A 15,662-nucleotide genomic window follows, 5' to 3' on the forward strand; every position below is an offset into this window, starting at 1 on the left:
ACATGTTCAATGAATGTGTGATGGGATAGCAGACTCCTACCTGCTAGCCATACTCTCTTCATTCCGACACACTGTCTACTCATGTACAGATGTAAACACATACGGCTCCTCCACACAAGCAGGTCCCTGATTGGCTATGCTATCCTGTTAGCATAGAGGAGCTCTACAAATCTACATCTGTAGCCCCTCTTGACACTGAAACCAAATGCACAGCCACCGGAGAGTGTATGTTCAGTTTGGACGCTATTGTAGAGGGGGAATGACTAGTGAGTATGATTCCGCTGCAGCCTGATGTGTTTATTAAACAAGTGGAGGGTTATCCCTTACATACTGCTACACACATACACTTTTGAGTGTAAGATTAAGCTAACCTTTCTTTTAATTCAGAAAAAGCTGTCCCCCAGATATTAAGAAATTGGGAGTCACAGGCCTTGCTCTTGTTGGGAAGGAGAGAGGGGATAACAAAACATCCTCCATCTGTATGTGTGTGTGAACATGTGTGTCTGTTCCAAATAAAAGCAACATTTCAGCCAAAGAAGAGCAGCACCTCAGCATTACCTGATCTAGAATAAAAATTGACTTTAAACATGCATTTAGAAACCCTGAAGATAGCTAGAAATAAACATCTCTTGGGCAGAGGCATATGTGTTTTTCAGAACAAACCTGCCATTCACACACATACTCCTTACTCCAGGTAAAACACAACAAAACAAAAGCACCTCCGTTTATAAGCTGTTGGTCTCCATAAAGACCTGGCTCCCTAACAACCACCTTCATATCAAAGAGTCCATTATACTCCATAAGGGGAATAGGAGGGAACTTGAAGCAGAATTCTAATATTTCATATTTATGGGTTGTAAAGGGGTTCTGAAGTATTCACTGCCAGATTAATGTTGTGTGTGTACTACCAAAATTGCCAGCATTTTATTGAAGCATCAGAATAATGTGTAAGCTCTTTGTGCTATTTTACAAACTTACCAATAAACTGGCAATTTGTTATGCAGACCCTCCCGCGAAGAAAATTCCAAAAAACACAACCCAATGTAGCTGATGTTCATTCCAACAACAAAGACAGATGTTGCTAATTAAGAGTGCATTAAAAAACAGTTAATACTGATACATCATTAGAGCCATATGATAAGGAGACTTAAATCTTTAATTGGGAGGATCCATGAAATTGGGCAGATGTGAATCTTGCTACACTTGTGATTTAGAAAAACAAAACAAAAAGGTTTGCTTGTGAGCTAAACTCTACAGGATGTAAAAGAGCCCCTTTTACTGTGCAGACGGCAATATTTAGCAGTGTTTCATTGCAGAGCAGTTGCTGCCATTTCTTTTTCTCTTTTAGCAAACATTCCATACTCCAAGCCTTGGAGATGAAGAGTTTGAGATCCCACCAATTACCCCACCTCCTGAACTGGATCCCACCAACCTGGGAATGGCAGATATACTCTTGCCCTTTCAAGGCCTAAGTGATCAGTTGGCTGCACAAGGAAATGAGTTTACACCCCAGTTTCCACCGCAGAGCTTGGATCTTCCTTCCATTACAATATCTCGAAACCTCGTAGAGCAAGATGGCATCATCCAAAGCAATGGATTACATATGGTAGGAACTGTTCTGTGTCTTTTGACTGCCAAACTGTATCTTATTATGACATAGCACTGTAAGAGTGTGAAACTTCCCCCAGCCTCAATAACTATCTGGCAAAAAGGACAAAATAACCACCAAGCAGTATAATGCTGTACTCCTTACACGCAATGCTGCATCAGTATTTGTTGCCAGAGGTTTGTGGGGGGCTGGGGGGGGGTAAAATCAGCCTATTAGGCACTGGACGCAGGATCTGCCTTCTGTGAGAGGCTCTGCCCATGGAAGGTCTCACTGCCCAATTTGGGGGGATCCCCATGCACACTACAGGTCTCCCCGATTCAGCAGGGTCTCCTGACTTTCTCTGTAGCATTTTCAGGGGGCTGGAGAAGATGTTGTGGGAAGGAGGGGGTGGGAAAGTCCACTTCCATCAGTGCAATTGATCCAGCATAAATCTGGATCCAAACCTAGGTCGTTTAGTCAATGAAGCATAATTGATGTCCCTAGTGTTTGACATCAGAAGAGCATCTTATTAGTATTACTTTTTGGAAATGTTGAGTGGGCACCCTAATGTATATTCACCTATTCCATTGTCAGTGCAACTGTATCCTATTTGGAAGTATATCCCATAGAGTTCAGTGAGACTAATTTCAGTTTCTGAAATTAGCATAGGAGTCATCCATAACCCCGAGATCTTGCAGTGAAATTTCCCAAATGAGAGGGTGTTTGGAACATGATGGAATCTGCTTTTTTGTTTTGTTTTAATGTACAGGGATAGTAAACTGCCTAATAAAACTTTGAATATTCGTCAAAATTCAAAACTAATTCTGTCAGACCAGATTGAAGAGATTGGAGAGGTGTTCTTGAGATGCAAGGAAAGTTGTAGATTCAGGAACCATGGTTGTCATATAGATTATGGAATTTAAAGTCATGAGCTATTGGCAAAGGAAGGGCATAATGGATGCATTTTATCTACCAGCAGGTGACCAAAACATGGATTGTAATGGGCTATTTCTAGAAACCTTTTTTGTTTGTTTTGAAAGTTGAGCTGCCGAAAATGGTGTTCAGGGGAGAAAACCTGCAGACATAGCTAGAGTCAGGAGGTGTTCATGTTCCTTTTCAACCAGGCAGTGGATTTCATCTCAGTTGATTCAATTCGACATTGTATGCCTCTGTAATCTATACAGGCCCTTTCTGAGACCATTGCTTCTGTGCTTTACAGTGCGAGTCACATGTGGATATCACACCTGAATGCTTTCAGTGTGTAAGCTATACAGCCTGTCGTATGCTTAACTCATTTGGAAAGTATGGTAACTGTGAATTTAGTTCTGTGAAGTCATTTTTATTTGCAGAGATGACAGCTACTTTATAGCTGAATAGGATAGCATTACTGCAACAAAGATCCTGACTGTTCATTATATTTATTTATTTATTTATTTATTTAACACAGTTTATGAAGGGATGTACAAAACAATCCAGTATAAGATCATATATTAAATAGTGTATATTATTTCTGTATACAGAAGACAACAGTACCTTTCTGGGAATGCTTGTTGGAAAAAGTATGTTTTCAGTAGACACCAAAGGGGTGGCACCTGTCTAACTTATAGCAGTAGGGAATTCCAGAGAGTGAGTGCTATGATACTCAGGGCAGTATCCAATGGTGTCATTCCGCAAACTCAAATAGCAGTAGCGGAGCTCCGCTGATTCTTTCCATCACGCAAGCGGTTGCCCATTCTGCTTGTGCAAATGGGTGTTCAATGGCTAGGCAGCCAGTTGCAAAACAGGTTAAACAAATGGAATGTGCAACAAGTTGCACAACAGGTGCACAACGAGTTGCACAAACATAATGCACAACTGGTTATGCAGCCGTGCTTGCACAAATGTAACTTTAGTTGGATTTTCTCTTGCGCACAGAACCTTGTTTCAGAACCTAGTTTCCACTAGTACAGTGTCATTTGCGCTAATGGAACAACACAGTTGGATACTGCCCTAAAGCTTTCTGAAACATCATAGACCTGACCTCTGAAATCTTGGTCACCACCAGGAGAGTATCCCCTGATGAGCACAGCAACTGATCAGGGAGGTAGGGGGTCAGGTGATCTCTTAAGTAACCTGGTCCTGAGTTGTTTAGAGCTTTATAACCAAGTACCAAAATCTTAAACCTGGCCCGGTAGCATATAGGCAACCAGTGTGGTTCTCTTGGCATAAATGTTGGCTATTAAGCAGTGGTGTAGTGGTAAATGTTGAAGTAGATGCTCATCATGACAGTCCCCATAGCCACGCCCCTAAGGAGAGTCCAAAAATGCAGGCAGCTGTGTTGATCCATTTCAGCAAACCAGTTCTGTCAGTTTTCATCTCCACTAGGGTGCAGTTCTTCTGAAAAGCAATGGATCTCATTCAAGATTAGGCCATCCCAAAATACTTTAAGAACATAAGAACTTAAGATGAGCCATGCTGGATCAGACCAAGCAGGACATGAGTGCAACAGCACCCTCCCGCCCATGTTCCCCAGCAACTGGTGTACATAGGCATATTGTCCCTGATACTGGAGGTCGCACATAGCCATCAGGACTAGTAGTCATTGATAGCCTTCTCCTCCAGGAATTTGTCTCACCCCCTTCTAAAGCCATCCCAATTGGTGGCCATCACTATATTTTGTGGTAGCAAATTCCATAGTTTATATGCGCTGTGTGAAGAAGTCCTTCCTTTTCTCTGTCCTGAATCTCCCACCAATTAGGTTCATGGGATGACCCCAGGTTCTAGTATTATGCAAGAGGGAGAAAAATGTTTGTATTACAACAGGAATAATCATGACAATATATTGTTGCTTGGAAAATCCAGTTTCCTGAGCTACTGTGGAGATTGTAGCTAAGCTCAGAGGGAACAGGGAAGTCTGAGGGAGATGGCGGATGACGTCAGCATCCCTGCTAATAAAAATTTGCTGGAGCTGCATCCCTGTGAGCACTGGCTCCGCTACACTATTGGTGACATGCTGCTCCCATCACCAACCTGGCTGCAAAATTCTGCAGTAACTACAGCCTCCAGACCAACCTTAAAAGCAGCCCCGTGTAAGGTGTCAATAATTTTTCTGTCGGGTGAAAGGGTTTATAATGTTAAACTATTCTTCTGTCTTCTTGTTCTCCTGGATCAACTGTAAGTAAATATAATGAAAGAGAAGTTTGCAGCCTAAATATTTTGGGGAAAGGGAAGCTGTAGGGATGGTAGGGAGCGGCTGGTGATCCAAAAATGTCTCCCAAATTCTCCATTTAGTTCTGTTTTCTTCTCTAGACTGCCCCATTCTGAATATCTAATTTACATTCCAAAGATGTGGTGATAAATGTCTGTCATTATTTATTGAAAATGTGCTCTTTATTAAACTGATAAATATTTATTAATGATAGAATTCATCTTTAAATTGTATATTTCACGAATTACCTTTCCTTAGAGCCATAAAAAATATTACAGCAATAAAAAGCATGTAAAAGAGGCATTTTAACTATGAAATTTCATTTCATGGTCAATTGGGCTTACTGTATCTGAAAGAACTAAATAAGGGACCATAAAATAATTATGATATTCGTCTACACTTGCAGAACAATGCCTGCATGCATCAGCGTTCAGCTCGTCATATATTATTGCATCTTTGTTGGCAAGTTGCTAATCAGTATTGATAGACAGGTCCTACATCTTTAAAAAGACAAACAATATTTTATCCAAACTGAAACCATTAGAATAACATAAACTTATTTTTTGTTACCATGTAAAAACCTTCCCCCCCCCCCGTCATGGATCACTGCCTTGTTGTGGCGAAGGGGCTTGCATAACTCAGTGAAGCCATAAGCTATGCTGTGAAGGGCCACCCAAGATGGACAGGTCATGGTGGAGAGTTCTAACAAAATGTGGTCCACTGCAGAAGGAAATGGCAACCCACTCCAGTATTCTTGCCAAGAAAATCCCATGGAACGTATCACAAGGCTATAAGATATGACTCCGGAAGATGAGCCCCTCAGGTCGGAAGGTGTCCAATATACTACTGGGGAAGAGCAGAAGGAATTTCCAAGTAGCGCCAGAAAGAGTGAAGCGGCTGGGCCAAAGCCGAAAGGACTCTCAGCTGTGGATGTGTCTGGTGGTGAAAAGGAAGTCCGACGCTGTAAAGAACAATATTGTTTAGGAACCTGGAATGTAAGATCAATGAATCAAGGTAAGCTGGAGGTGGTCAAACATGAGATGGCAAGACTGAACATCGACATGTTGGGAATCAGCAAACTAAAATGGACAGGCATGGGCGAATTTAATTCAGGTGACCATCATATCTACTACTGTGGGCAAGAATCCCTTAGAAGAAATGGAGTAGCACTCATAGTCAATAAAAGGGTGGGGAAAGCAGTCCTGGGGTACAATCTTAAAAACAATAGAATGATCTCAGTACGAATCCAAGGCAAACCATTCAACATCACAGTAATTCAAGTCTATGCCCCAACCACTGAGGCCGAAGAAGCTGAGGTTGATTGGTTCTATGAAGACCTACAACACCTTCTAGAACTAACACCAAAAAAAGATGTCCTTTTCATCATAGGGGATTGGAATGACAAAGTAGGAAGTCAAGAAATCACTGGGATAACAGGCAAGCATGGTCTTGGTGTACAAAATGAAGCAGGACAAAGGCTAATAGAGTTTCGCCAAGAGAACATGCTGATCATAGCAAACACTCTTTTCCAACAGCACAAGAGGCGACTCTACACATGGACATCACCAGATGGTCAATATCGAAATCAGATTGATTATGTACTTTGCAGCCAAAGATGGAGAAGCTCTATACAGTCAGTAAAAACAAGACCTGCAGCTGACTGTGGCTCAGATCATGAGCTTCTTGTTGCAAAATTTCGGCTTAAATTGAAGAACATAGGGAAAACCACTAAACCATTCAGGTATGACCTATATCATATCCCTGATAATATACAGTGGAGGTGAGGAATAGATTTCAGGGATTAGACCTGATAGACAGAGTGCCTGAGGAACTATGGACGGAGGTCCATACCATTGTTCAGGAGGCAGCAACTCAATCCATCCCCAAGAAAAAGAAATGCAAGAAAGCCAAGTGGCTGTCTGAGGAGGCTTTACAAGTAGCTGAGGAAAGAAGGGAAGCGAAAAGCAAGGGAGAAAGGGGAAGATATATCCAACTGAATGCAGAGTTCCAGAGAATAGCAAGGAGAGACAAGAAGGCCTTCTTAAATGAACAATGCAAAGAAATCGAGGAAAACAATAGAATGGGAAAGACTAGAGATCTTTTCAAGAAAATCGGAGATCTCAAGGGAACATTTTGTGCAAAGACGGGCATGATAAAGGACAAAAAAGGCAGGGACCTAACAGAAGCAGATGAGATTAAGAGGTGGAAGGAATACACAGAAGAACTATACAGGAAAGATCTGAATGTCCCTGATAGCCATGATAGTGCGGTCACTGAACTTGAGCCGGACATCCTCGAGAGTGAAGTCAAGTGGGCCTTAGGAAGCATTACTAACAACAAAGCCAGCGGAGATGACAGTATTCCAGCTGAGCTATTTAAGATACTAAAAGATGATGCTGTTAAAGTGCTGCACTCAATATACCCACACATTTGGAACACTCAACAATGGCCACAAGACTGGAAAAGGTCAGTTTACATTCCAATCCCAAAGAAGGGCAATGCCAAAGAGTGTTCAAACTACCGTACAATTGCACTCATTTCACATGCCAGCAAGGTAATGCTCAAAATCCTACAAGCTAGGCTTCAGCAGCATGTGAACCGAGAACTACCGGAAGTACAAGCTGGGTTTCGAAGAGGCAGAGGAACTAGAGATCAAATCGCCAACATTCGCTGGATCATGGAGAAAGCAAGAGAATTCCAGAAAAACATCTATTTCTGCTTCATTGACTACGCTAAAGCCTTTGATTGTGTGGATCACAACAAATGCTGGCAAATTCTTAAAAAGATGGGAATACCAGATCACCTTACCTGTCTCCTGAGAAACCTGTACAAGGGACAAGAAGCAACAGTAAGAACCGGACATGGAACAACCAATTGGTTCCAAATTGGGAAAGGAGTACAACAAGGCTGTATATTGTCACCCTGCTTATTTAATTTATATGCAGAGTACATCATGAGAAACACCGGATTGGATGAATCACAGGTTGGAATTAAGATTGCCAGGAGAATTATCAACAACCTCAGATACGCAGACGATACCACCCTAATGGCAGAAAGCGAAGAGGATCTCAAGAGCCTCTTGTTGAGGGTGAAAGTGGAGAGTGCTGGTTTGAAACTCAACATTAGAAAAACTAAGATCATGACATCTGGCCCCATCACTTCCTGGCATATAGAAGGGGAAGAAATGGAAGCAGTGACAGATTTTATTTTCTTGGGCTCCAAGATCACCGCAGACGGTGACTGTAGCCATGAAATTAAAAGATGCTTGCTCCTTGGGAGGAAAGCTATGGCAAACCTAGACAGCATAGTAAGAAGCAGAGACATCACCTTGCCAACAAAGATTCGTATAATCAAAGCTATGGTTTTCCCAGTAGCAACATATGGCTGTGAGAGATGGACTATAAGGAAGGCTGAGCACCGAAGAATTGATGCCTTCGAACTGTGGTGCTGGAGAAGACTCTTACGAGTCCCCTGGACTGCAAGGAGGTTCAATCAGTGAATCCTAAAGGAAATCAACCCTGAGTGCTCATTGGAAGGACAGATACTGAAGCTGAAGCTCAGATATTTTGGCCACCTCATGCGACGAGAAAACTCCCTGGAAAAGACCCTGATGCTGGGAAAGATTGAAGGCAAAAGGAGAAGGGGACAGCAGAGGATGAGATGGCTAGATAGCATCACCGATGTAATGAATATGAATTTGAGCACACTCTGGGAGAGAGCGGAGGACAGGAAGGCCTGGCGTGCTATGGTCCATGGGGTCACAAAGAGTTGGACACGACTTAACGACTGAACAACAGCAACAACAAAATCCTGTCTACTTTTGGAAATACTGCAGTGTTAGACAGATTCACTGCAAATGATAGCTATTTTAATTGGATTTATAGATCGACCCTGTTGAAATGTCCAGTAGAATTTCACCTTGAAGAAATGTCATGAAATTTTCAAGCACAAACAGAGAAGAAATGAAATGTGCTTGGACAAGAGCTATGATTAATACAAGTGTGTCTCTGGCTTTATTCTGACTACTACCTGACATGTTCACCTACAAACATGAATGGAAAATCGCCAGAGGCATGGGTAAAAATAGGTTATGTCAAGGTTCTTGTATGTTTCCCTCAGGGTGCAGAGTTGGCTAGCTACATAATAGTACTTTTGCAGGCTTCTCTTAGATTTGCTGCAGGAAGACCACCAGAATAATAAATAATACTTTAGATTCCATTACTGACTTAGGATTGCTATATCTTGCAGTCCATTTTAAGTGCAAGCAAACTGTTTTATTTCCAAAGTGAATGTGGCCTAGCAGGTATTAAAAATGACTGTGTCGATGGATTAACATTTTTCCTACTAGGTTTTTTTTTTAAAGGTGGCTTGTGATGTATTGGCTTGGATTCCCTCCCCAGCCTGTTATCACTTTTGTTTGTACTGAGAATGACAATTTGTCATACTGCTGATTAGTTTCATTATTATTGACAGGAAACAAAGGCACATTTATCTTAGTTTAAATGCATGCTATTACACTGGGATTCTCTCGTCCCCCCCTCCCCTGATATTGAGAAGTACAACAAAAAAGGAGAGATAAAAGGAATGCAGTAAGATTATCATTTGCATTTTAATAATATGCTAATACAAAAAAATCAACATTGGTAAATGAATTTCTAGAGGAAAAATTGAATGAGGTCTAGTTTGAGTTCAGAAGAACTCCTGGGAGTTAACATGATGTGGAATATATATATATATATATATATATATATATATATATATATATATATATATATATGCGCATGTACACACACGCACACCCCCCCCCTAAACATAAATAGATGGAAATCAATTGCCATATGCCATCGAAAGTCATTACAGACTAAAGCACAGTTGACTGTTTAGATGATCACCTGAGAAATTATTTTAATCTACAAAGGATGGCAATTCTATAGAGCTGCTACTTGTGCTCCATAGGGTTCCGTCTTTTTATTCTTTTCCCCCCCTTTAAACATCTCTCTATAATCTGCCCAGCCTGCTGAGTAGCACTGACATCAGTAGTACATCAATTTCAGAAAGTGGATTATTTTTACTAGACAGCTATTGTGACATATTGGGTCAGTCATAAATGAAAGATATTCATGCAAGCATGCAATACTTGTAATGAAGTCTCACTCTGACCTTCTGTATGATTGATTCTGTAATTTAGTTTTCTCAGGCACTGCCTGAAATGAAATGAAATCATGTTGAACAAGTTTTGAATACCCACAGTGCACCAGGAGAAGAAAAATCTGCAGCCCTAGAGGCTTGAGAGGGAGCAGCTGAACGATTTATCTCCATGCTATTATAGCCTTTGCCAGCGTTCAACATTTTCTTCTCTCTCTTTTTTTTTCTTATTTGGCTTAAGTACTTAATTCTTCAGGTAGCTGTAAATGGGAAAATAAAATGCTGTTCAGATTTAAAATGACAGGACAGGAGTATGTGCAAGGGACTGATAAAATATCTTGAATAGAACTGACCTTTTATGTTGCTGAAAGTTACTGGGGGATTCATCCTAATAATTACCATATAGATTATTTTTTATTTCTTTCCTGCAATGAAACATTTCAAGGAGCAGTGGTGCTGATTGAATGAAAATTGAACTTGTTAACATTCTTTTCAGCTTAGCCTGTTGTACATAACAGAAGGTTAGCTTTGATGAATTTCGAAATTCCTTTTCTGATATCTAAGAAACAGACGGTAAAATAATTGCCTCTTTTCAGCCTGCATTTATTTTTTTCCCTCTCTCTCTTTCTCTTTTATTAAAAAGAAAAAAAAATTACCTCCGGGTTTTACAAAAATAGAGTTAACTGTATACACATCTGTCTTGCGACGTGTATGTGTGTAAAGTTTTTCCTACATGAAAATGTAATTTTTGTAACTTTTTGAAAATATAGCAGCACTCTGTGTGCAAAATCTTGTTCAGATGGGATTTGGTTCTTTGGGGAGGTATAAACAGCTGGGGTCTTGCACTAGCATAATAACCCAGTGGAATGTTGGGCTCCCCACCACCCACCTACTTCCCACTTGGAATAGCTGTAAACTATGTTATATCACAAACTGCCTGCTCCTATATCAGGCGGTGTGGTCATTCCAGTCACCTCCTAATGCTCTCCTCCAAAGGTAGATGATGGCCAAGGAAAGGGCTTGTTTTGGCTGTGAATGTGATGCCCCTGGGAACTCTTTCCAAAGGGACATTCACCAGGTGCCTACTTTGTTATCTGTTAAGTACCAGACAAATACTTTCTAATTTTTTTCTAGACCTTTTCAATATTTAAATACATTTCTGAAGTCTGTCTTCTGCTGTTTTAATCAACTATGAGCCCAAAGAGACTGCTAGTCTGAAGCATCCTTGGGCTCATAGTTCCATGGTCCTTTGGTTCCTGGCCAATTTGTTTATTACAACTTTAAATAAGTTATGGGACCTGGGCTGCTAATTTTAGATGGTATGTAAGATTAAAAAACAGCGAGTATCGGTGACTTAGAAAGAATGTTATTGTTTCACAAAGATATGAACAAATGAAGCAGCTATTTAAAATTTTATTGTAAAATAGCATTTTCAATCTAGACATTTATTGTCTTCAAAGTTACTATTTTATCCTTTCAGCAAAGAAATTATCAATAGGTTATTTCAAAACTGGCAAATAGGTATGATTTCAGGTTATTTTCCTGCATAAAATTGTGCCTCCAATACGCATCTAATTTTCTTTTAGAAAGAAACTCCCACAATTTATTTTTAATATCCACTTTATGATCTTGATATGGGTGCGGGGAAAGAGTGAGGTTGTGATTACAACAATGTTATAGCAATGTTGTTTAATATACTACAAATAAAACAGTTATTTCATGGTTCATTAATGTGTTTAGTGACTGGAACTATTTATTAAAATAAGCCTTTGTTGTTGTTATGAACATGTTTATTGTCATCATTAAGTGAGGGGGAACCCAACTAATTACTGAAAGCAATCATTTGTTCATTTATACAAATGGTGGTTTCTCACCTGAGAGGTGCTTATTAAGTCAGCATAGTCTTTTATCGTCAGACACTGATCCATTACATTTAGGTTGTCTGGGGAATGCTGGGAGTTGTAGGACTTTTTTTTCTGTTTAAACATGCATAGGATTGCACCCTTAAGCTACTAACCCTAACCTGAACCATACAAGGAGTTGCTCTATCCATTTTAGGCCTAATTTTCTATAACCCTCCTTGATTCACTTATCAAACTTTCATCCATTCCCATCTTTACTGTTGTTCCCTCACTTGTGGATCACATGGGTATGTGACATATGTATCCTTCAGAAACTGAGCTAAGTTCTTACATGTCTCAAACCTTCTCTTCCCATCTCCCACCTCTTTTCAAGCTTGTGGTTGAAATTGTGGGCTTCCTATGACTAAGCTGACCATTCCAATGGGCCTATTTCATTTGCTAGACATATGTCATTACCATGCCAGATGCTTCTTCCTTGTCTGCACAGATTGGCTGGGATAGTTTAAAGAGAGAGAATCCCCACCCCAAAGAGCTCTGGGGTATTACGTTTTCTTGGGGTGGCATCAGAGCTGGAGTGGTGACTTACTTCCATTATATAGCCAGGCAGTAGTGACAAGGTTAAATTATTTTGTCCATCGACTGGTCAAATGTTGTCAATTGACCACCTGCTATTTTGACCATGTTCAAATATTCCTTCGTGTAGATGGCAGCTTACCTTTTTAAAAACCTCATTATGGTGTCATTTTTTTAGCAAGTGAAGGAGTGAGGGCAGCTTGCTCCCTCGCCCTGCAGCAGTCAGAAGCAAACCTATCAGTGTAGGAAGACTTCACCCACTAGCTTCCTGCCATGACTGCAGGCATAACAGTAACACAAGCTGCCATCTGTAGGAAAGATCATTGCCTAATGGGTAGAGTGTTGGTTTAGGACCAGGAGACCCCAGTTTGTATCTTCATGCATAGATGTAGCACATTAGGTGGTGTTTGCCTAAGCCTAGCCTATTTCACAGGGCTATTGGGAAGATTAAATGAAGGAGAATACTATGTATGCTGCCCAGAGTTCCTTGGGGGAAAGGCAGAATACCAATGTAATGAAATGATTTTTTAAAGTCAATGTAATTGTTTCACAATCACAGCTTTTCAAATCACACAAGTCTCAAACGTCTTCTTTGTTCTGATAATCTTCATGCTTTTAAAAATGCTTGTACTATTTCACCATTATTTGAGTGGTCAGATGCCAACCCTAAATTATTTTTCCCCAAGGGCTTTGCTGAACATCTACTTCTTGGCCATAGCATAGAAGAAGCTTTTAATACTGAAGTCTTACTTGGTGCCACCATCCACTGTGACATTTCCAAAAACAAAACAAAAACAAGAGACCTAGAAGAAAGTGGATTTTAGTCACTTGACTGGAGTAGTCTCAGAAAGCTGGAGATGTCACCTGCATTAATCTCATGAACATAATGAGCCATGAAACGTGGTCACCACACAAACCAGATTGTTCAGGAAGGCTTCAATTTGACATTCAGCACACCGTGCAAGAAATATACATTCATAACAGCTGTTTTCTGTAGACAAGCCTTCCCAAACCTGGTGCCCTCCAGATGTAGTGGACTACAATACCCACCATCCCAATGCATGGAGGGTGGTGGGGATGGGCACAGAGGGAGCAAAGCTAGTGTGCTCATCCCCAGGATGTCTCTTAACACATGAGGGGCATAATACCTGAAGAGCACCTGTAACTGTTTTACATGCCATAATGTGCAACCATTAGTTGTCAAATGATTATAGATTTTTAGCATTTTTCTGGGGTTAAAACAAGAGTCCTCATCACAGTCATCTCTAAAAGCTTTGACAATTATATGGCAAGTCTTTACAAATGGCAGAGTGTGCCTCCCTCAACTGCACAGGCTGAATCCTAAAGATCTGCATCTGCCCAGATGTTTGGAGTTGACTTGGTTGCAGAGATTTGCTGGACAGTGTGGATACTGTCTACCTAAATTGCTTTGTTTCTAAAAAGTAGTCTCTTAGTGGTTCATTGGCAGCAGGATGCTGCTCTTTCAGCTGAATGGCAAGTGGAGTTTTAACTGGGTAATAATTTCAAACAGGAAGCCCACAAAAGAAAGTTGTGAAATATGAGTCTGAAAATTGGCAAGCAATTCCAGTGGCTCCAGTTCCTCGAGGTTACTCTCATTTCTGCCACCTATGTATCATGCAGCAATTTCAATCTTCAGTGTTGTATGGCTTTTTAAAACAACAACAGCATTGACCCTTAGATATTCACACACAGTGAGCCATTCCCAAAATATCATGCTGACATTTAGAGAGGTTAGAGCCTTGTAGGCATTTTATTCAGGGCCAAATATTGGTTTGCCCCATTCAGAGGTGCACTTGAAAGGGTCAAGGGAAAACAATTGCAGATACTTTCTGCAGGACCACAAGAGAGTTAAAACAATCTCAAAACACAGAGCACATGCTGAGATGCATGCACTGAGTTAAGAAGGGCATTTCCTTTTTGGCTTCATATGCACATGTGTCTTGAATCTTTCTGTATTTTTTCTGGGTGTTAGTCCAGTTGAACAGAGTAGCATTGCTAATCAATTTTGCCGGGTGTGCAGAGTAAAAACAACAACACAGAAATGTGCTTGTGTAGTATCCACACCCAGAAACAAAGCCAGTTCATCCGAAGCCAATCCTTACTGGTGCAAAATGTAGTAAGACTGGCGCCAGAGAAATTGCTTTCAGCTAAAGGACAAACGATACAGATTTGCATGAATTTGCATATGCTAATTTATATGTTTAGATGCAAATTTAGGAATTATAAGTTAAATAGAAGTACAGTAAATCTCATCATAGCGACCTGTGTGCCTGCTGTCTGGGTGGTAACTAAAAGAGGACACATGTTTCATGTGATCTGCTGAAGCAAAATTTCAAAAAGTTTCTAGCAAGCACCACATTTTTTTACGCACCGTATTTGAACAGAGAGCTAAAAATATATATATATTGAAATTCTAAAAGACAAAGCACAAGCCCCAGCCAATGAAGTGGAGCAGGGTTGAGGAATCTCAGAAGACATCAAATTATACCTTAGAAAGGAAGGCTGGAGCTCAGTCTTACAACACAGGTTTAGCATGTAAAATGTTCCAGTTTCATTCCCTGGCATCTCCAGGTAGGGCAGGAAAAGACTTGTGTCTGAAACTCTGGGAACCATTGTGCAGACAGGACTGAGCTAGGTGGAACAATGGTCTGAACTTGTATGAAGCAGGTTCCTTCCTTTGTATACATTTTCGTTTATTGGTTGCTATGGCCGGAGGAGGAGACACAATTCTTGCAGCATCTAGTTCCATTCTCAGCCATGCAGCTCATTGAGTGGCCTTGTGCAAGTCACTAACTCTCACCTACCCTGCCTTACAGGGTTGTTGTGAGGATAAAAAAGGGAACTCCATTGAGCTCTCTGTGAAAGAAGAGAAATCCATCTTTAAAACGTCATATGCTGATAGAGCAGAATATGACAGTACATTTGGGTTAGCAGGTGTTGTGTTGATATGTCATTCCAGGCAAACACATTGGCACCTATTGAAGTCAGTAACCAGAAAATAGCATTATCAGGACAGGCCATCTCTTTCTACAAAAATGCACAGAATGGGAAGAATGAACACAGATGTGTTGGTGGAGAAAGCACTACCATGCAACCGTCTCGAAAGATGAAATAGTTAAGAATTCATAGGCTTGCCTATGAAACTGGATTCTGGGTCTGTTTAAGTCAGGAGAATTTAGCTTCAATAAAAATCTCAGACTGAGCCGAAATGACAAGACTTAGGCTGGATCTACATTGTGTGTGCTAGCGCACTGAAGTCAGTAGACAGTGGAGTTAAACGCCATCG

At 40.7% G+C, this 15,662-nt stretch overlaps 1 protein-coding gene across 1 annotated transcript in view; it reads left to right on the plus strand.

Annotated features, from left to right (window-relative positions):
• Window positions 1-15,662, plus strand: part of TOX3 (TOX high mobility group box family member 3) — a 132,213-nt gene that overhangs the window by 98,571 nt on the left and 17,980 nt on the right. Inside the window, exon 4 of the mRNA XM_084812983.1 lies at window positions 1,349-1,606. Coding sequence (XP_084669109.1) covers window positions 1,349-1,606 — 258 coding nt within the window. The remainder of the gene's footprint in view (window positions 1-1,348; window positions 1,607-15,662) is intronic.

The sequence above is a fragment of the Heloderma suspectum genome, chromosome 8 (genome assembly GCF_057233095.1).
Source record: "Heloderma suspectum isolate Gila_16-S chromosome 8, 16-S_ref, whole genome shotgun sequence".
NCBI classification, from domain to species: Eukaryota; Metazoa; Chordata; class Lepidosauria; order Squamata; family Helodermatidae; genus Heloderma; species Heloderma suspectum.